Source organism: Capsicum annuum, chromosome 1, assembly GCF_002878395.1.
Source record: "Capsicum annuum cultivar UCD-10X-F1 chromosome 1, UCD10Xv1.1, whole genome shotgun sequence".
NCBI classification, from domain to species: Eukaryota; Viridiplantae; Streptophyta; class Magnoliopsida; order Solanales; family Solanaceae; genus Capsicum; species Capsicum annuum.
The window spans coordinates 170,843,226-170,864,949 of record NC_061111.1 but is presented as its reverse complement, the minus strand read 5'-3'; the positions used below and the strand labels follow the sequence as shown (position 1 = coordinate 170,864,949).

Sequence of the window (21,724 nt, the reverse complement as noted above, 5' to 3'; positions counted from 1 at the left end):
CACGCTACTGAAGGCCCTCGGATCATTTCTAAGGTCGGGAGAGAAGAATCAAGAGAGTCACAGAATTGTACTCTTTTTCATAGTGTTGAAAATTAACTGCAAGCAAAAATAAAATAAATAAAAAAAGAGTAATTTTATTAAAATGAATCTTGTGAGTACAATTCTGTGACTCTCTTGATTCTTCTCTCCTGAACTTAGAAATGATTCGAGGGCCTTCAGTAGCGTGTTTCTCGAATCGTTGGATGATTTGGACTCCTAAAGACGTATTTCAATTGTCGGGAATGTCGGAAAGTGTTTTGTCACTTTGGAATAATCTCCTGGAAGAACTCCGTTAATTTCTTCTTGCAAGAACTTGATAGTCAATGCCGACGTTGTCAATGCTTGTTAAAGTCCTTTTCAGAATGTCCCCTTCTTTTTCTAGAATTCCTCTTTTTTTTTTTAGAATGTTATGTTACCCCCTATTTAGAGTTGTAGGGGTAGGTCTAGTTGCTTGTGATTGGCCAAAACATGTCACTTTGACACTTGGCACCTTTTGACTGGTTGTTGAAATTGAATGAGATTTTCACATCATTTGTACATGTGGCGGCGTCTCATTGGTCTTGGATTTGACTGGGATGCCACGTCACTTGATGAGTTTGGGTTTCAAGGTGAGATGGACCTTGATGAGGAATAAAATGGGCTTATTATTTTTTTTTTAAGCCCAAAATAATTTTAGACCGAATAAAATATGGATCAAATTCAAATTTTATATAAATTTGATCCAATAAATTTTACGTGTCTACAATCATGAATGAAAGAAAAATGACTTTCGCGAAATCGATACGAAGTTAAATGACCATAGATGAAATTTACCTGGACCTATATTGGTTTATGTCAATGTAGGTTCAACTTACAAGATTTGCATATGAGCACGTTAAAAGATACTATATACCCTCACACTCCCAACTATTCGTGAGCTATGCTAGTTTTCATGGATATTTTCTTGTTTTCTGAATAGTTAGTCATTTACTTTTCATTCGTTTATTTTGAGGATTAGCCAAGAAGCCTTTTTCCCTATATAATCCGCCAGTAATTCCTTGCTAGAGGTTTCATAGACAACATTATCGGATAATAGTTTCATATACTCCCTCCATCTCAAATTTTCTAATTTAATTTCTCATTTTACTTATCTTTTTTATTAATCAAAAAGAGACAATTTTTTTTCATGTTTTACCCTTTGCATTAATTACTTTTTCTTCAAATTAAAATGTAATTATCATTAAATAGGAATATTATGGTAAACTAGCCATGTTATTAATTATTTTTCTTAATCAATGTGTTATCTCAATGGGTAATTTGGGACGGACGGAGGTAGTATTTATTAAGTTTGGCACAAAATAAGAATGACTTTATTTTGAGAGAGTGATTCAGTTTCATAGAAGAAAGAAAGTAACAATTTTAAATTTATTCATTATTTTGTCATACTACGTCCTATATTTCTTTATGAACTACATTGGGTTGCTAGTGTTTCATGTTTATGAAGAGATAAAACGCTAAGAAGGTACGCTCGGTTACGTGAAGACATAAGAGTGTTGGTCGTAACTCAGCCAAAAGGTCAGATCTTGACAATTTGTGTAAAAATTTCAAATAAATAATATGAACCAAAATTTCAAAATTCTCCATGGTGGAAGAATAATATCTACAAAGTGTCTGCCGAGGCAGTAACTTTGTCAATGGATTTTCAAATCATTTACTCCTATCATTGTTTATCAAACAATTCTTACTGTTCAATTCATTCAACAAGATGGCGCTGCTTACTCTTCATCACAGAGTAACATTTGGAGTATTCAGATCTGCATTTTTGAAAAGATGGTAAGAAATATAATCAACTGAGAACTTAGTAAAATGATGAATTTACAAGACCAAATAACACAAATGAATGCAAGAAAACAAAGATTGAAATGTATAATGCAGATCATTGAGGTAGTGGTATGGTCTGCGTACACTTTACCCTCCCCAGATCCCACTATGTGGGACTACAATGGGTATGTTGTTGTTGTTGCTGTTGAGATAAAAAGATTGAAGTTGGCACACAATAACTATTTACCTAATCATATGACATTCAAGACCAGAATTTTAGATTTGCCCCTTCACTCCATTGAGCAAAATTACTACTGTGTTCGACTTAGTTATATGTAGAAGACAAGTTACCAGCTACTTCAGTGAGCAACCAACTCATGTAGACATGAAGAGTGTCCATTTACATGAACAAGAAAGTAGAACATCTAAATCTTGTCAACTTAACATATTTCAGCTTTGTTTTGTCAAGTAGGGGATTATCCAAACCAAATAGATCTACAAAAAGTGTGATCCTAGTCCAGGCAAAAGATCCATCATAACCGATATTCAAAACACTAGAAACTAGCTTACAGCAGCATTATCTTAAGGAAACCAGAAAAATCATACTTAGCGGTTTTTAGTATATGGTAGAATGCCCCTCTATGCATTTCATCAATGTGAGGAACATAAGCAGCTCAAGACCAATCCTTCAATATGTCTATGGAAGACAGATTGACAAATAAAGAAAATATGGAGGTTGAATGCAGTAATATATTTCAAGAGACTAATAGATTATGGTGATGAAAGAACCCTTAGTAACGATCTACATGCCTGCTACTGCAATATGAAATTTCTCAAATCTGTACATTGTAACACCAGCAAGAAAATGAGGGCTTTACAGGTCACATGATTCACTGAGGTACTGACAAGTTTGATCTGAGTGAAAACACACTACTCATTACTATTAATTCTGGAGATTGATTTTGGAGAAACAAGCTGTTTTGAGATATAATTTGCAGCTTGTTGGGTCGGCGATCTATGCCACGTGCATGCAAATGCCAGATTTCATGAATTTTCACCCTTCCGGTGAATGATTCAATGTGTTGTCAAGTATCCCACATCGGAAAAGGGATGGGTAATTGGTCTCCTTATATGGACTTGGGCAACCTCCCTTAAGAGTTTTGAGGTGGAGTTAGGCCCAAGATCCACTTTACATGCTATCAAAGCCAGGTCCATCTCAAATCTTTGTTCACCGATGTTGGGCCCCCATATTATATTGTTCACGCTCCAGTTAACGAGGCTTGGGCGTGCGGGGGAGTGTTACGCCCAAGAACCATTCTTTACATGTTTATTAGGTCAAACCTCCCATAAGAGGAAGGTTCTCCGAATAGAAAAACTGATTTAGCAATGCACTGCTATGGTCCTTATCCAATGTTAGATGGACTCAACTATGGTCCTTATCCGATGAGGGAATGTGTGTAAGTACCATGTCCATGAGCAGTTATTTGATGTTTATAGCATTTCTGAAGAATCCATATGAAATACTCCACCCTTGTGTTTTGGCTCAGGTATCTCAAGGCAAATGAAAGGTCCATGTAACAGAGATTCCAACTATTGGGACTTTTGGTGAGTTTCTGCAAGGCTGCCCATTTAATAGCTAGCTTCAGCTACTCTGTTTCTCGTTGGTTGATCTTTGAACTATGGTGTATGATGTGCTTAGCTTAAGCTTCCACAATCCTTTATACCGGCTGCAGCAACTACCCATCTCAGTGAACCCTTTGTAGGGTTGAACAATGAAGCAAGATATGTGAGTTGCATACAAGCTACCAGAAAGATCAACTTACTGGGCATGGGGGATGAGAAGAGATGGGTTGTTTCCAGTAAAGTCAAATTATCCAACGCTCTTGGTGAGGGATGAATCAGATTCCACACTTACTGGTTTGATTGCCTTGGGTACCAAGAAAGGTGTAGTTTTTTACTTGAAAGCAGAAAGGGAGCAAATATGTAAACTGGTGCTTCATGTGCAAATGTTCAAGTGAAGATGCAGACCTCCTCCTCTTACTTTGTTTGGTGGTGACTTGCCTGTGTTGTGAGATATTAAGACGGTTAGGACTGCATTGGGGATGTCGGGCACACTGATGGAGCAAGTTCCACTGAAAAATTAGAAGAGAAGTCAAAGAGCCTGGGATGTTGCCCCACTAGCACTCATGTGGGTCACGTCGAAGGAAAAAATTAAGAGAACTTTCGATGGAATAGAGAACATGTATATTTGAGGAAAAACTTCTCATTTCTTATTTCTTTTTGCTGCACCCTTGAGGTTTCAATTTGAAGAAAAGATTAGGTGTTCATGGAGAATCATATTATGTAGATTTTCTACTTTTTGGCATACAGCTTGTATATCAGAAAAAATCCCATTTAATAAAAGGGTGCATATACAGGTGACTCATGACGCAAACCTTAGATTTGGGAGATTTGTTGTTACTGGATTGAGTTAATGATTTCACAGAACAAAAGCAACAAGCACCGGTTGTTTCACTTAGGAGTTTATTTGATTGTCTGGAAAGTTTGTGCTTGTTGAAGTGGAAACAAGCCCAGCATTCTTTTGCTAGATACAATTTAGAAAACTGTCGCTGCACCTCGATTTTTTCCCTTTCAGTGGATTTGGTAAGTCTGCCGGCTGTATTTTGATTCATTTGCGTAATAAATAAGAAATTTAACGAAAGTTAAGAAGTTGTTAACATAGCTGATTCTCATTTTTCATCACCAATCATCACAGATGCAATGTGATAATGGCATCACAATAAGGAGTTAACCAAAACTCGTCAACCATAGATCATGCGAGCAAAACCACCAAATGAACAATAAACCGTACCTTTAAGGGTTTTATCATAGTTTTCCAACTGTGCCACAAAACCAGCATTGGGAGAAACGACTGGTCTTTTACTCTTGACAAGCTGATAAGCTTCATTGTGGCTCATAGCATGCTTTTTCATCAGATACGCGATGACTATGGTTGCACTGCAAAAGCATAGAACCAAAAAAATAAAATGTAAGAGGCTCTCTTATAACTATTTTGATAATGAGAACTTAGAAGCAGCAAACTGGTTGCTGTCAATTGTTAGTACTTGACTGAATATTGGACAGTTAAATACATCTACTGAAGAAAACAGTCATCTCAATATACAAAAGGAACACTAGGAAAAGCAAGAGAGATAAATTTTAAGTTCTAGAAAGTTCTTTCTCAACAACATACCCAGTGTATTCCCACATAGTGGGGTCTGGGGAGGGTAGAGTGTACGCAGACCATACCACTAGCACAGGTGAATAGACCCCCGACTTAGGACCGATAACAGTATAACAAACACAAAACATAAATGCATATAAACTAGTACAGTATGCAAAATAAACTTACACCGCTAGCCACAAGATAATACAACATCAAGATAATATTAAAAACTATCTAACCGAAACCATAGACATCACACAACAGCACGAACAAGAAACTTCAGACACAAAAGAATGCTCCCCTAATGTTACCAACGCACTCCCACCCCTTAACCCTCTACCCTAATCCGCGTCCTCCGCACCTTCCTATGATCCTACCAAGGGTCATGTCCTCCGTAAGCTGTAACTGCTCCATATCATGCCTAATCACCTCCCTCCAATATTTTTTTAGCCTACCTCTACCCCGCTTAAAACCATCCATAGCCAAGGCCTCACACCTCCGCACTGGAGCATCAGAGCCCCTCCTCATCACATGCCCGAACCAACGTAACCTCACTTCTCACATCTTGTCCTCCACTGAAGCAACTCTCAGCTTCTCCCAAATAATCTCATTCCTCACCCTATCTTTCCTGGTATAGCCACACATCCATCGCAACATCTCATCTCTGCCACCTTCAACTTTTGGATGTGGGAGTTCTTAATTGGTCAACACTCCGCTCGATACAACATAGCCAGTCGGACTGTCATTCTGTAGAACTTACCTTTAAGCTTCGGAGGCACCTTCTTATCACATAAAACTCGCGAGCCTCTATTTCAACCACCCTGCCCCAATACGATACGTGAAATCTTCGTCAATCTCACCATTGCTCTATGCTTTCTCAATTTACTTTTTCACTATTTTTGGGGGGATAAAGGTAGTGTTCGGCCTAGCTTGTGCGCACCCCAATTAATTCAACGAGATATCTGCCACCTCCCACCACCAACAGGTACCAGGTCACTCCGTCCATCAAGGCTAGAACAGATTGGAAGAAATCACCTAGTGTTTATCTCTGTTGGGAATTGAACCTGCGACCTCATGGTACTCAACCCCACTTCATTGAACCACTAGGCCACACCCTTGGGTGCACTATTGTTCTTGAAGTGTGATTGAAGATTTAGAGAAAATGACACCAACCATGGTATAAGAAGGAAATAGTAAGTTTAATATGACATATATATTATACTATAAAGAGCTAGCTGATTCAAGACATAAACAATTTATTAAAGCAAACCTAAGATCCAGACCACATAAGATCAAAAAAAGAAGGGCAAGAAGCAGATCGCTGAATATGAATAGGATGTCATATGGGCAAAAAAGTTTATTATTAAAATTAAACCCGATGACCAAATTAATACCAAGAAAACCACGCATAATCCTTTTTTTTATCTTGTACTTGAAATAATGAAACGAAGCTGAAGGTATTGCATGCTATGATTACTATTGCTATGAGGATCTGATAGAGATCAGACGATCAACAGGAAAGTCTCTCTACAACAAAGAAACAAGGCTACACAGATACTTTTCAAAAATCCATAAATATATGAAACTTGTGCAGTTATCTTACAAACGAGCCTAAATATATTATGAAAAAGGTTCCAACTTCAGCACTACAATGGTGACTCACTAAATCTTCCATTTTTTCTACTCTGTTGAAATATCTGGCACCGTTAAGTAATGCATACACGCAGACTGTGGCATCAAAAGAAACATAAATGAGTGTAGTCATTAAAATATTGACGATGACAATTCATTCTTTCAAAGTTTTAACTTTGGAACCATTACACCTCAATGCTAGAGTTCAGACGAATGGCACAAAAGATGCAAGGAACTTGGAGAAACTTGCATATCCAGATTAAGATTCTGGTCTTCAGCGTGAATGCAAATGTCAAAAGAAAATGTGTATGTGTATATATATATATATATATATATATCATAGGCACTCTGCTGATCCAGGATGAATGTTGTCCTGCCCACCCCTTCCCATAGAAAAAGATGTGGTTGGAAGATAACTCCATAATACTGCTTTAGTTTACAGTATCAAGCTGAACATGGAATATGAAGGTTTCTGTTCTTGACTTAATAGGTTTAGTCATAATATTGTTCTTTTAATTATATGTAGCAAAGCAAGCTATTGGCTTAAATCTTGTACAAACTTATTAAAGAACAAGTACAGTTTTAAGCACCTCTCTTTTCTAGTGTTACCCCACATATAAAACCATGATTTAAAGATCCAGGCAAAGATGCTTGAAATCACCTTCTGGATTTTCCCGCAAAGCAATGCACCAACACACCGCCACCCTGTCCTTTTGCTTCTTCAATGTAGTTGAAGCACTCCTCAAAGTAATGTGAAATATTTTCATCAACTCTGTCATGAACTGCCCCAAATTTGCAAGAAGTTGAAAAATATAAATGAATCATTCATCAATCTCATTAAAAGAGAAAAATTTTAAAGGAGGAAGCGGAAGGCCTCAGTTTATCTTCACTTTATTGGAAAGTTCTAAATCTTTTGTCTTCATTTTAGTAAGGCAAATGAGATAGTTCTAACCTTAACTAGGTAGTTAAAAATGAAGGTCAAGCAAAACAATAATTAGGCATTACCATAAGGAAGAATTTGACTATGTAGTTGGTAAAGGAGGTAAAAAAGACATAGTCCCAAGAAGGCTTTGGTAGAAAAAGTTGTATTTCACGTTACTATACAAGAGTTCTTTGCTTCTCCAAATTAGATAGTTAACCAGAGTTTTGCTACTTAATCTTATATAGGACTACTACAACAAAACTAAGGGGAACTTTTGGCAATAAGATAAATAATTGACAAAAGACAGGAAGCAGGAAGGAAAGCAAAGTACCACATTAGCATTAGTATGGAAAACTTAGGGTGTGGTACGGTATTTCCTGCTCTCTAATTTCTGTGCAAGTATAGCTGTTGCTGACTATACTTATATAAAGTAAGGAATGGATCATCCAGTAGTCAGTGATTTATAAAATATGGAGATACAGATTTTCTCATGCCATGCATATATTCAAGACTGGGTATGTTGTTGTTGTTGTATGCATATATTCAAGACACATTGAAAGAAATTCAGCTATATTAAACAAAATTAGAAACTTCCTACCAGCAAGGACTTTGTAGAAAAATTCATCTGGATAAGGAGGATTTATATCTCTGGCAATCGTCAAAATATGAGTTAGATTCAAGCTTTTGAGTGCATCTTTATTGTTGGCAGCTCCAAAGGACCCCAAATAGAGACCCTATGAAATATAAGGAAACAAATAAGCATAGGTGAAAAATAAACCTAGAATGGCTAGTATTCATGGTTTAGTACCTCTTCAATCATACAAGGATCCCTATCTTCTCTAATGATTTTTGCTACAGACAATGCCCGCATTAGAGCTTCAATTTGCTTGCTATAAAACTCCAGAGGTTGAGCCATTTTTTGGTTTCTTCCTTAAAATAGCTTGAACTTTCTGAACGTTTTAGGAGCTCTGGAATATTTGGCATATAAGTTTTGTATTAATATATTAGTAACTATATATGCAGAAGAAATTCAAGATTCAAATTACACTTTTCTCCTAAGGGGAATTTTAAGCATTACATATAAGGAATTCCAACATGAAGAACCTATTTTCTTCAAACAACAGCTCCATTGGAGATTTTTACGGAATAAATAGGCTCCATTTCGATTCTTGAGTTACCTTAAATTGCAGTATTGCTTTTATTTTCAGTTCAAATCTTATCTGAATACCTAAATCCCAAACTTATTGGCTATATGAATCATCTACATCCTGGTTCTCTGCTCTATTCATTCTAATTTTAAATAATTTGTCAGTGCTAGAGGATTCATGATACTATGCTTATTTGTTAAGCTTGCGATGAACCTACTGCAACCCACTTTATTTGTTAAGCTGTCAATCCATAATAGGTATACAATAGGTGAACACAAAATGTGCCACATTAATGTGAAAGTTGTTACAGTTATGAAGCATTCATCAAAATAAATGAGTTGTTGAAAAAGATGTGCTGAACAAATCATAATTGCCCATGAAAAAGAAGATCATAATATTCTACTAAACTAAAATTTTCTTGGGGAGTTTTGATTAAACATCTCAACGGCAACAAAATCCAGCCCAATATTATTGGTATTTCTAAGAATAGAAGAAAAAATAGATTAACCAGAGCTAATATAACAGAGAAAAAGAAAATTATTCAACACTGGTGGAAAAGGAGAAGATGAATGAATGAACATCTTACCGCACTGCGAATCAAGATAACTCTATGCCTTGTGCTCCAGAAAAATAAAATTTAAGGTAGTAACAAACAAAAAAAAAAAAGAGTTGTGTTACTCCTATTTCACAATTTGGGGCCCAAGAGAAGATGGATGTTGAATTTAAAGGTTGTTCCTAATTTATAATTTTTATCATTAGATCAATAATACATTTTATTTTGTGGGTTCATAATTTATAATTCTTATATATTTATTAGTTTTTCAATATAAATTCAAGAATCAGACAAAAATTATGATTCCTAAAAATCCACATTTTATTTTGTGCATTCACCCTGAATTGATTTATTATTATTTTATTATGGAACTTAATGGAGTCCATGTATATTGGCACAAAGCCAACTACATTAGTGAACAGATAATATATTGGCACAAAGCCAACCACGGCTATAAATAGCAATTGTTGTATGCAGAATGAAGTAAGAAGAAAAGATCAAAAGACAAAACTTTCCTCTCCATTTCTTCCTTTTATATAATTTTATAACATATTATCAGCACAAATCTCTGCAAAATCCTTTCAAAGGTATTTAAAAATTAATATTTATTTTTCTTAAATAATATCTAATATTTTCAAACATGAATTTAGCACCCTAAATATATCTGACAAAACTTATATATCCTGGGCACTAGACGTAGAAATACATTTAAATGCACTGGGTCTGACAGACACCATTAAAAATAATAATAAGGCATCAGATCAAGAGGCCAAGGCCATGATATTTCTTCGTCATCATCTTGACGAAAGTTTAAAAATGAAATACCTCACGATCAAAGATCCCCTCGTATTGTGGAACAATTTAAAAGAAAGATACGACCACCTGAATATGGTCATTCTTCCACAGGCTCGTAATGAATAAACCTATTTGAGATTTCTGGACTTTAAAAATGTAATTAAATATAATTCTGCGATATTTAGAATTAAATCGCAGTTTGATTTATGTGGAAAAATTATCACGGATCACAACATGTTAGAGAAAACATTCTCTACTTTCCCCCCTCGAGTATGCTCCTGTAGCAGCAGTACAGAAATATGAGATTTAAGAAATATTCTGAATTAATTGTTTATTTTCTTGTTGCTGAACGACATAATGAGCTTTTAATAAAAAATAATGAAAGTCGGCCTTCTGGTACTGCTCCATTCCCAAAAGTGAATGTAGCACACTTTCGCCCAACTAGGCGTGAAAGAAGTCCTGACCCAGTCGTGGTCATGGTCGAGGTCGAGGTCGAGGACGTGGTTGCGGTAGGTATTTTTATCAGGGTGATCGCCTGGAAATAAACAATAACTCTCCGTACCAGCAGTGCAAAAGGAGGGGAAAAACTCCTGAAGTATCGCTAAGAACGAACTCTGAAAGTAGATGTTATCGATGTGGAGGAAAGGGACACTGGACGCGTACCTGTCGTACGCCAAAATATCTAGTAAAACTCTATCAGGCGTCCCTAAAGAAACCAGAAAATGTGTTGAAACAAACTTCCTCCTTGAAGATAACGTTAAACCTATGAACCTGGAAGCTTCAAATTTCTTTGTCATTCCTGAAAAACATGTAAACCACCCTGAAGGTGATGATTATAAAATGAACTAATTATATTAATTTTCTGTTAAATTTAAATTAGTTTACGTTTCTATTATTAATATTTTACTAATCTGGTATATAAATAAATGTTTATGTGCGTTTATTGTGTAGCAAAATTTTAGCAAAGTTTTTCCTTTTTAAAGTGAATATTATGTATTTACACGATAATATAGTAATAATTTATTAAATAAATGGAGTTTTAAATTTAGTAATATAGATAGACACATATTTACATAAACAAATAACTGAATAATAAATATAGTTATAATGAACTTGCAAACACTATTTATATTGACATATAGGTAACATGAAATGAGATATTATATAATATGTTATGTGATAGTTATATTATAATGTTTATTTTGTTTATATTTTTTTGAAGAAAATATGGATACTCCTCAAGTCTTATCTGGATCAATAATCGATCATGACGATATTTGTGTAATTGATAGTGGGACAACGCATGCAATATTTAAAGATGAAAAATACATTTTCCACTTACTTAGAAAAAGAGCAAATGTTACAACAATTGCTGGTAATTCAAAATTGATCAAAGGCTCCGGAAGAGCTACTATATTTCTGCCTAAGGGGACAAAATTAGTTATAGAAGATGCATTGTTTTCTTTTAAATCCCCAAGAAACTTATTAAGTTTTAAAGATATTCGCAGAAATGGATATTATGTTGAGACAGTAAATGAAATGAATGCCGCATATCTTGGCATTAACAAGAATGTCTCAGGTCAAAAACAAATGTTGGAGAAATTACCAGCTTTGTCTTCCGGCTTATACTATGTCAAAATTAGTACAGCTGAAGTACACTCTATCGTAAACTAGAAGTTTACTGATATAAATATATTTGTGCTTTGGCATGATCGAATAGGCCATCCTGGCTCAATAATGATGAGATGAATCATTGAAAATTCAAAAGGGCATCCGTTAAAGAACTTGAAGATTCTTACACCGGATGAATTTTCATATGTTGCTTGTTATCCAGGTAAACTGATTACTAGGTCATCACCACTAAAAGTTAGCGTCAAATCCCCTCTGTTTTTAGAACGTATACATGGGGATATATGTGGGCCTATTCACCCACCTAGTGGGTCATTTAGATATTTTATGGTCCTAATAGATGCATCTTCAAGATGGTCGCATGTGTGCCTCTTGTCATCTCGCAACCTGATATTTGTAAAATTATTGGCACAAATAATACGATTAAGGGCGCAATTCCCAGATTATCTTATTAAGGCTATTCGCCTAGATAATGCTGGAGAATTTACATCCCAAGCTTTTGATGATTATTGTATGTCAGTTTGGATAAAAGTTGAACATCCTGTTGCTCATGTTCATACTCAAAATGGCCTTGTGAAGTCATTTATTAAACGCCTACAATTGATAGCACGACTACTGCTTATGAAAATAAAATTGCCTACTACTGTTTGGGGTTATGTATCTTACATGCAACATCACTTGGTCGTCTTAGACCAACTCATTATAATAAATACTCTCCATTTCAATTGGTTCTAGGCCATGAGCCAAATATTTCCCATTAACGAATTTTTGGATGTGCTGTATATATGCCAATTGCACCACCTTAGAGTATTAAGATGGGCCTCCAGAGAAGGTTAAGAATATATGTGGGGTTTGCGTCACCCTCTATAATTCGCTACCTTGAACCATTGACAGGAGATTTATTTACTGCTCGATTTGCAGATTGTCGATTTGATGAAACAAATTTTCCGTAATTAGGGGGGGGGGGGGGAAACGTGACCTTAAAAGAGAAATTACGTAAAAAAGTTTCATCATTATCTCATTTTGATCCACGTACCCCTATATGTGAAAGTGAGATCCGGAAGATCATTCACTTACAGAAATTAACAAATCAAATGCCAGATGCATTTACTGATTTGAAAAGGCTAACCAAGTCACATATCCCTGCAGCAAATATGCCTGTCCGAATTGAAGTTTCAAAATAACCATCTTTTAATGTAATAGCTTCTGAATCCTAAATACGCCCGAAGCGTGGCAAGCCATTGCGTTCAAAGGATAAAAAACCAAGAAAAAGAAGTGCAAAAAATGATAAAGATGGTATTATAAAAGATTCTCCTAAAGAGACTCAAAATCTGATTAATCCTGATATTCCTGAAGAAATCAGTGAACCCAAGACTCAAGTGAATGAAGAACTTTCAATAAGTTCTACTAATGATGAGGTAAATTTTAATCGATCGAAAATTATGGTGGATAATTTTTTCCATATAATGTTGCACTAAATATCATGCAAGACAATGAGGACCTTGAACCTCTATCTGTAGAAGAATATCGACGAAGAAAAGATTGGTCAAAATGGCAAGAGGCAATTCAATTTGAATTGAACTCACTTGCTAAACGGGAAGTTTTTGGACCTGTAGTCCAAACCCCAAATGGTGTAAAATCAGTTGGCCATACATGGATCTTCGTACGTAAAAGAAATAAGAAAAATAAAATTGTAAGATACAAGGCACGCCTTGTTGCACAAAGTTTCTCTCAAAGACCCAGTATTGACTATGAAGAAACATATTCACCTGTAATGGATGCAATAACATTTCGATACCTCATCGGTCTAGCTGTACATGAAAATCTTGAAATCCATCTAATGGATATGGTTACATCTTATCTTTATGGTTCACTTGATAACGATATTTACATGAAAGTCCCAGAAGAATTAAAATTGCCTGAAGCATATAGTTCAAAGTCTCGGAAATTATATTCAACCAGATTACAAAGATCGTTGTACGGTCTAAAACAATCAAGGCGTATGTGGTATAATCGCTTAAGTGAGTACTTGAAAAATGAAGGATACATAAATGATGTTATTTGTCCTTGTATTTTCATTAAGAAAATGGCGTCGGGGTTTGTTATACTCACAGTTTATGTGGATGATGTAAATCTCATCGAGACTCCAGAAAAGGTCCAAAAGGTAATCGAATATCTAAAGAAAGAATTCGAAATGAAAGATCTTGGAAAGACAAAACTTTATCTTGGTCCGCAAATCAAACATTTAGCAGACGGAGTCTTCATCCACCAAACTGCCTATACCTAGAAGGTTTTGAAACGTTTTTACATAGACAAAGCATATCCATTAAGTACTTTAATGGTTGTTCGATCACTTGATGTAAGTAAAGATTCATTCCGACCTTTGGATGAGGGTGAAGAGATTTTTGGTCCCGAAGTACCATATCTCAGTGCTATTGGTGCACTTATATACCTCGCTAATGCTACAAGGCCGCATATAGCATTTTCTATTAATTTTCTAGCGAGGTATAGTTCTTCCCCTACGCGAAGACACTGAAACGGAGTTAAGCATATATTGAGGTACCTAAAAGGGACATTGGTATGGGTCTATTTTATACTAACAAAGCTAGTCCAGATCTTGTTGGTTATGCAGATGCAGGTTATTTATCTGACCCATATAAAGCACGATCCCAAATAGGCTATGTGTTTACATATGGAGGTACTTCAATATCATGGCGATCGACAAAGAAGCCCATTGTTACTACGTCTTCTAATCATGCCGAGATAATAGCAATCCATGAAGCAAGTAGAGAATGCATATGACTGAGATTAGTAGTACATTCCATTAAAGAGAGATGTGGCCTGAAGCTTGATATCAAGGTACCTACAGTCATATTTGAAGACCATGCAATATGCATAGCTCAACTAAAAGAAGGCTTTATAAAGAGAGATAGAGCGAAGTACATTTCACCCAAGTTATTCTTCACGCACGACCTTCAGAAGAATGATGATATTGATGTGCAACAGATCTGTTCCAGTGATAATCCAGCAGATTTGTTCACCAAATCTTTTCCAACTTCAACCTTTGAGAAGATGGTATACAAGATTGGGATGCAAAGACTGAACCGGTTGAATCGGGGTCTTCATTAGGGGGAGTAAGAATACGGATTGTGCTCTTTTTTCCTTAACCAAGGTTTTTATCCCACTAGATTTTTTCTGATAAGGTTTTTAATGAGGCAGTACTCAAATGCGTATTTAATAAATTTTTCTTTACATGAACATCCAAGGGGGTATTATGGAACTTAATTGTAACACCCCGTATTCAAGTACGTGTATTGGCGTATTCAAGTACGTGTATTGGTCTTATTTATATGGAATTAATTTTTTTATTTTATTTATATCGGAATTTGCCCGTCGATGGTTCCATGCGAAGGTTATTGAATAAGCTTTCCAACGATATAAAGATTTCCAAAAATGGATAGGTTTCAGATATAATCGAGCACGTTCGAAACTATAAAATGGTGGCCGGGATATTTGGGAATAGTAAATGTGCAGGAAAATTTCCTGCACACAAACTACTGAGGCCAGCCGAATTTTTGGGTAAACTTCAAACGATCATAACTCCCTTAATATAATGAATTGCGAGAGCTGCGTCCTATGAAAAGAAATATCTTTGAGTCTTCTTTCCAATGCAATTGGTTTCATCCAAATCCAATGTCTGAGTAAGGAGTTATACTTGTTTTACTTCAGCCTATCAAAACAGATTTTTAGAGTCAACTTCAAACGACCATAACTCCTTGTACAGGACGAACTGGGTGGCCTACTTTATATGAAATAAAAGCCCTTTGAATTATCCTTCCAACGATACCAATTTAACTCAAATCCGATATCAGAGGAAAGAGTTATGGTTGATCTACTTTAGCTTATCAAAACAGTCCACCAAAGGACAGATTTGACATTAATTAAATTTTAAAGGCATTTTGGTCATTTCCTATTATATTATGGACGGGAATATGTGTATATATACATGTATATGAGTTCAAAAACTCATTTTCATCATCAATCATTGAGGAAGAACAAACCCTAGCCAAATTTGACCTTTAAATTACTTTTGATTCAACCGTAAAAATTCCAAAGTAATCAGATAACTGGGTTTGTCATCTCGAGAGCTTCGAACGGCACCTATTATTTGTGCAAATAGGATTGCATAATCAAGAGGTGAATTCTAAGGTATGATTATTGTTTGCCTTTGTTCTTTTCCATATGTATATGTGTGATAGAGGATTATATGTATTGGTTGTTATTGAAATGTGATGGAAATAGGGTTATGGACTATTTTGCATGGTTTGGTTGTATTGAATTGTGGAAGATGGATATGATAATTGAGTTATGGAAGGTGGATATGATAATTGAGATATGGAAGTTGGATATGGTGATATACTATTGAATTGATGATTATTTATGTCTATGGCTCAATTTGGTTTAATGGATTGGTTGGAAGGATAGATGAATCCAAACTTGATATTGGAGGATGTTGTATGAATATGCATGACATGTGAATGTAAGTGGAGTATAAGAGGGTTAAAGTGACACCTTTTATGGTGTAATTAAGGCTTACTACTTAACCACTAGTTTGGTGAATTCAAATAATTGAATTGTGATGTTTGGTTGCTAATACTAGATTGCTATATATGTTCATTGTAGATAAGTAATCCGAAAAGACGGGAAGTCCATTTGGGACTAGTATTGAAGGTTGATAGTCAGGTATGTAAAGCATACTCTATACCATATCTTTGGCATGAAAGTGAACAATTATTCTATTAAAAAAGTTTCCAAAGTTATTCAGTAACATGTGATCCATAACGGTTTTGTATGATGTCCTACGTTACCAATAACTTATTTCCACCCTACAAGATGTCAAGACATTCCAATTCCTTACTTGTTTTCCAAATCTTACATGTTTATTGCACTAATGAATGTCAGAAGGTAACCGGTTACTCAAACAAGATCCATCTGCTATTAATGACTCCAAAATGTTTCATTGATATACCAATAAGTTCCTACTTCATTGTTATGGCATTGATGACTCCAAAACACTTCATTGATGTGCCAATGAGTTCTTACTTCATTGTTATTGCATTGATGGTCTATTTATATGTCTCTTATTGATGTATCATTGTTTCAAAGTATCAAAAATGCGGTGGCGACCGAAATAACAATCTCAAAGATTAATTGAACTAAATGATGGAAGTTCTCTCTTATCGGGTGGTATCCCAGGGGCATAAGCCTATCATGGGTCGATCCCTATTTATGTGTTTATGGGTAGTATCCCAGGGGCATAAGCCTATCATGGGTCGATCCCAGTTGATATGTTCTGGAGGCAGCCTAATGGTCACAGTACAGTACAGTAATGATTACAAAGATGATAAGAACGAAGGTAAAGTGATTGAATAAATACAATGTACAGGTTGTCACAAGTTCTAGTAAGTGTGGTCCACTCCTATTACGATTTATTCACTTGTTTCTGATTTCTATTGAGCTCCTATATCATATGTGATTATCTACAGCTTTACATACTCAGTACATATTTCGTACTGACGTCCCCCACGGGGGACCTGCATTTCCTGCTGCAGGCACAGATACCTCAGCTCATACACAGGACAAGTAGGAGCCAGGATATCTAGCTGCTTTTGGTGAGCTCCAGTTTGCTTTGAGACTTTCCGTGTCATATCCAATCACTTTTGGTATTGTATAGAAGTTAGTTATATAGCGGGGTGTGTCCCGACCTTAGTTAAACTCTGTGTATTATTTAGAGGCTTTGTAGACCTAATGTACAGTCAAGGTGGTGTTTTGTTAATAGACGTGATGGCTCCAACGACCAAGTATTGTATATACATATATATGTGTGCTCGAGCTTATACAGGTGATTATTTCCTTTTATATGCGACATGATGCTGTCCGAATTTCGGGTTGTCATAGAGGTATGCATGGGAAGTATAAGGTTATGAGCTGGTTCTCTCGAGTCTCCTCGGTTACTGGTGCCAATCCGCCCCAATAGAATTTGAGGCGTGACATTAATAGAGTCCATGTATATTGGCACAAAGCCAACTACATTAGTGGACAAATAATATATTGGCACAAAGCCAACTACATTAGTGGACAAGTAATATATTGGCACAAAGCCAACTGCATTATTGATCTTTCGTTGGAACTTATCCAACCACGGCTATAAATAGCCATTGCTCTATACAGAATGAAGTAAGAAGAAAAGACTAATATACGAAACTTTCCTCTCCATTTCTTCCTTTTATATAATTTTATTAGATATTTTAATTTTTTTTAGATATTTTAGTTTTAAAGTAGTTTTTTTTTTGGAGGTGATTGATAAAGATTAAAAAAAAATATTTTGGATTAATGTTTTTTTAAAAAAAGACAAAAGTCAAAAATAAATTGTTATCTACGTTTAACTTTTAAATCACTTAAAAGAATTCATCCAAATACCCATAACACAACATAAATTACGTGAGTCAGATGGTTATCTATCTTCTCTTTTACCCACCAATCAAAGTTTAGCCATAGCTTCTCATGTATATATATACTAGTTTAGGTGTACGCATATTGCGCGTGTACCTCACTTTAATGAGTTCAAACATTACATTAAATAGGATATTTGTTTAAATAATAAAGATGAATATAATAATTAAATTTAATATCTTTTGAGTATGTAAAGATGGAGAATTTATTTATTAAACCTAATCTTTATCAAAAATATTTTTAAAAATCGATCGACATTCATCTACCATTTGTAAATTACAATAAAATAATACAATGATAGAGACATCAAAATAATACAATTAAATCTAATCTTTACAAACAAAATTTTTCTCAAAGTCGTCCGACACTCATCTACCACCTGTAAACTATAACAAAATAATACGATAATAGAGATATGAAAATAATGCAGCTTGTCCTAACCTTTACATAAAATTTCTCAAAGCCGGCCAACATTTATCTATCACCTGTAAATTGCAACAAAATAATACGATAAAAGTGATATCAAAACAATACAATTAAACTTAAATTTTACACACAAAAATTTCTTAAAGCCGATCGAGATTCATCTACGAATTGTAAACTACCACAAAATAGCAAACTAATAGAGATATTATGATAATACAATTAAACCTAACCTTTACCTAAAAAAAATTCAAAGCTGACCCATATTCATCTAGCATCTGTAAATTAAAATAAAATAATAAGATAATAAAGATATCAAAACAATACAATTAAACCTAACCTTTACACAAGAAATTCTCCAAAGTCAACCAACATTCATCTATGATCTGTAAACTATATAAAAAAATATAATATTGATCATACATTTTGGTCCAACTAATTCTTGTTTGAGCGAAAATTTGAATCTAAAGAATGATTTTGAATGAAAACAAAGAAGATATATACATACACACATGTTGAATTTTATATGCTGACAAAAATAATGAAGAAGTTAAGGGTTAGAAAATCAAGCATCCACTATCTAGATATGCAATCGAATCAAGTTAGATGAGCATCAATCATATTTTCCCAATAGGCAACCCGATTTGTTCTCTATTTTAACGTACATCTCAATATTTATAGAAGTATTTTCATAATAGAGTACTATTTTAGGAGTATTTTCTAATTGAACAGTAGATATTATCTATTGAAATAATGTTCCTATGATTGCATTCTCAATGTTCATCCTTTTCAAGACAGTATCTAAATGTAGCCCTACTTTTCACACATGACTAACGTACCTTGTGTTTACCATTTGATCAATGATACTCGACATACTGAACATTGGAAGAAAAACTCCAATACATAAATTAATATATGAAGTAAAACAAAATTAGCTATATATATATATATATATATATATAAATCTATAATTTATATCTATAATCTATAATATATTAAAAGTGTGAAGACCCTTAGAGAAGTGATTTGAACTTTTTGCCCTTCATTAAAGACTCTTCTTTACACAAAACTATCTTTTTACTATTTTTAATTTATTATTTAATTATTTTTTATTATATTAACTAGACTTCATAAAATATATGAGACTCCTAAAATATATGGTGGGAGAATTAATTAATATTTTTCTTTTTACAAGACTTCCTAAAATATATGGGACTCCTAAATATATGGTAGGAGAATTAATTAATATTTTCCTTTTTACTGTTCAATTAGAAAAATAATTCTAAAATATGATTCGATTGCTCATCTAACTTGATTCGATTGCATGTCTAGATTGGTGGATGCTTGATTTTTCTAACCCTCAACTTCTTCAATGTTTTTGTCAGCATAATAGAATTCAACATGTGTGTATAGTATATATATCTTCTTTGTTTTCATTCAAAATCATTCTTTAGGGTCAAAATTTTTGCTCAAACAAGAATTAGTTGGATTAAAATCGAAGTTTTGTGATCACTATTATGTTTTTTTTATAGTTTACAGGTCGTAGATGAATGTCAGTTGACTTCGAAGAATTTCTTGTGTAAAGATTAAGTTTAGTTTATTGTTTTGATATCTTTATTATCTTATTGTTTTATTTTAATTTACAGATGTTAGATGAATGTGAGTCGGCTTTGAAATTATTTTTTAGGTAAAGGTTAGGTTTAATTGTATTATCGTAATATCTATATTAGTTTGTTATTTTGTGGTAGTTTACAATTTGTAGATGAATCTCGATCGGCTTTGAGAAATTTATGTGTATAAAATTTAAGTTTAATTGTATTGTTTTGATATTACTTTTATCGTATTATTTTATTATAGTTTACAGGTGATAGATAAATGTTGGTCGGCTTTGAGGAATTTTTTAATGTAAAGGTTAGGTTTAGTTGTATTATTTTGATATCTCTATTATCGTATTATTTTATGATTTTTTACAGGTGGTAGATGAGTGTCGGGCGACTTTGAAAATTTTTTTGTGTGTAAAGATTAAATTTAATTGTATTATTTTGATGTCTCTATCATTATATTGTTTTTGTTGCAATTTACAGATGGTAGATGAATGTGAATCTACTTTAAAAATATTTTTGATAAAAATTAGGTTTAATAAATAAATTCTCCATCTTCACATATTCAAAAGATATTGAATTTAATTATTGTATTCATCTTTATTATTTAAACCAATATCCTATTTAATGTAATGTTTGAACTCATTAAAGTAAGGTACACGCGCAGGGAGCGTACACCTAAACTAGTATATATTAAAATTGTGAATGACCTTAAAAATATTATTTGAACTTTTTGTCCTTTATAGAAAGTTTTAGCTTTAGACAAAATAGTATTTTCACTATATTAAAAGTGTGAAGGACTTTAGAAATGTCGTTTGAAATTTTTGCCCTTTATAAAAAGTTTTAGTTTTAGACAAAATCATCTTTTCACTATTATCCTAATATTTAAGAACTGAAAATTAATTAAATATTTATAGTAAAACCTATTTTTATTAGAAGTAATTATAATTAATGACAACTAGTAACATTTTCATTAGTTTAAGAATTCAGTTGATTTTAAGAAGATTTGAAAAATCTAAAAATAAATATGAAAGAATTAGAATAAGAAAAATATGAGAAGTACCAAATTTTTAAAAGTTTTAAGTAAATAATCAAAGATTTTCTAAAGATTTAACTTTAAAAATAAGGAAAGATTTTAAATATAAAAAAAGATAAAGGAATAATAATACTAGACTAGCAACAAGAAAAAAAGGTACTGCATGACAAACACAAAAATGACGATTTATTAACCACTTGAAACTTTTGGTGGTAAAATATATATATGTACTTACAATAAAATATATGTTAAGTTTACATTATTATGTTAAAGTGTGGAGGATCTTTGAGAAGTGATTTGAACTTTTTGCATTTCATTCAAAAACTTCGCTAGATAAAATCATTTAATTTTAAATAATCAAAAGTTACACGCGCGAGATGCACACAGTTTATATATATATATATATATATATATATATATATATATAT

The 21,724-nt window shown here is 33.8% G+C and overlaps 1 protein-coding gene across 4 annotated transcripts; it reads right to left on the bottom strand.

Moving 5' to 3' along the window:
- Window positions 1-1,608: 1,608 nt before the first annotated feature.
- On the bottom strand, window positions 1,609-9,679 carry LOC107841327 (dual specificity protein phosphatase 1). 4 transcript variants are annotated; one of them, XM_016685292.2, is made up of 7 exons: window positions 9,333-9,487; window positions 8,407-8,566; window positions 8,197-8,332; window positions 7,338-7,458; window positions 4,691-4,836; window positions 3,881-3,971; window positions 1,609-1,832 (listed from the first exon to the last, which is right to left on the bottom strand). In XM_016685292.2, exons 2-6 carry the CDS (start codon window positions 8,512-8,514, stop codon window positions 3,925-3,927), a joined length of 558 nt encoding a protein of 185 aa, XP_016540778.1. In that variant the 5' UTR covers window positions 8,515-8,566; window positions 9,333-9,487; the 3' UTR covers window positions 1,609-1,832; window positions 3,881-3,924. The 4 variants fall into 4 exon arrangements, with proteins under 4 accessions (XP_016540778.1, XP_016540774.1, XP_047254791.1 ...); XM_016685288.2 differs by having other exon boundaries at window positions 3,901-3,971; XM_047398835.1 differs by lacking the exon at window positions 9,333-9,487 and adding an exon at window positions 9,155-9,320 and having other exon boundaries at window positions 3,901-3,971.
- Window positions 9,680-21,724: the final 12,045 nt, after the last annotated feature.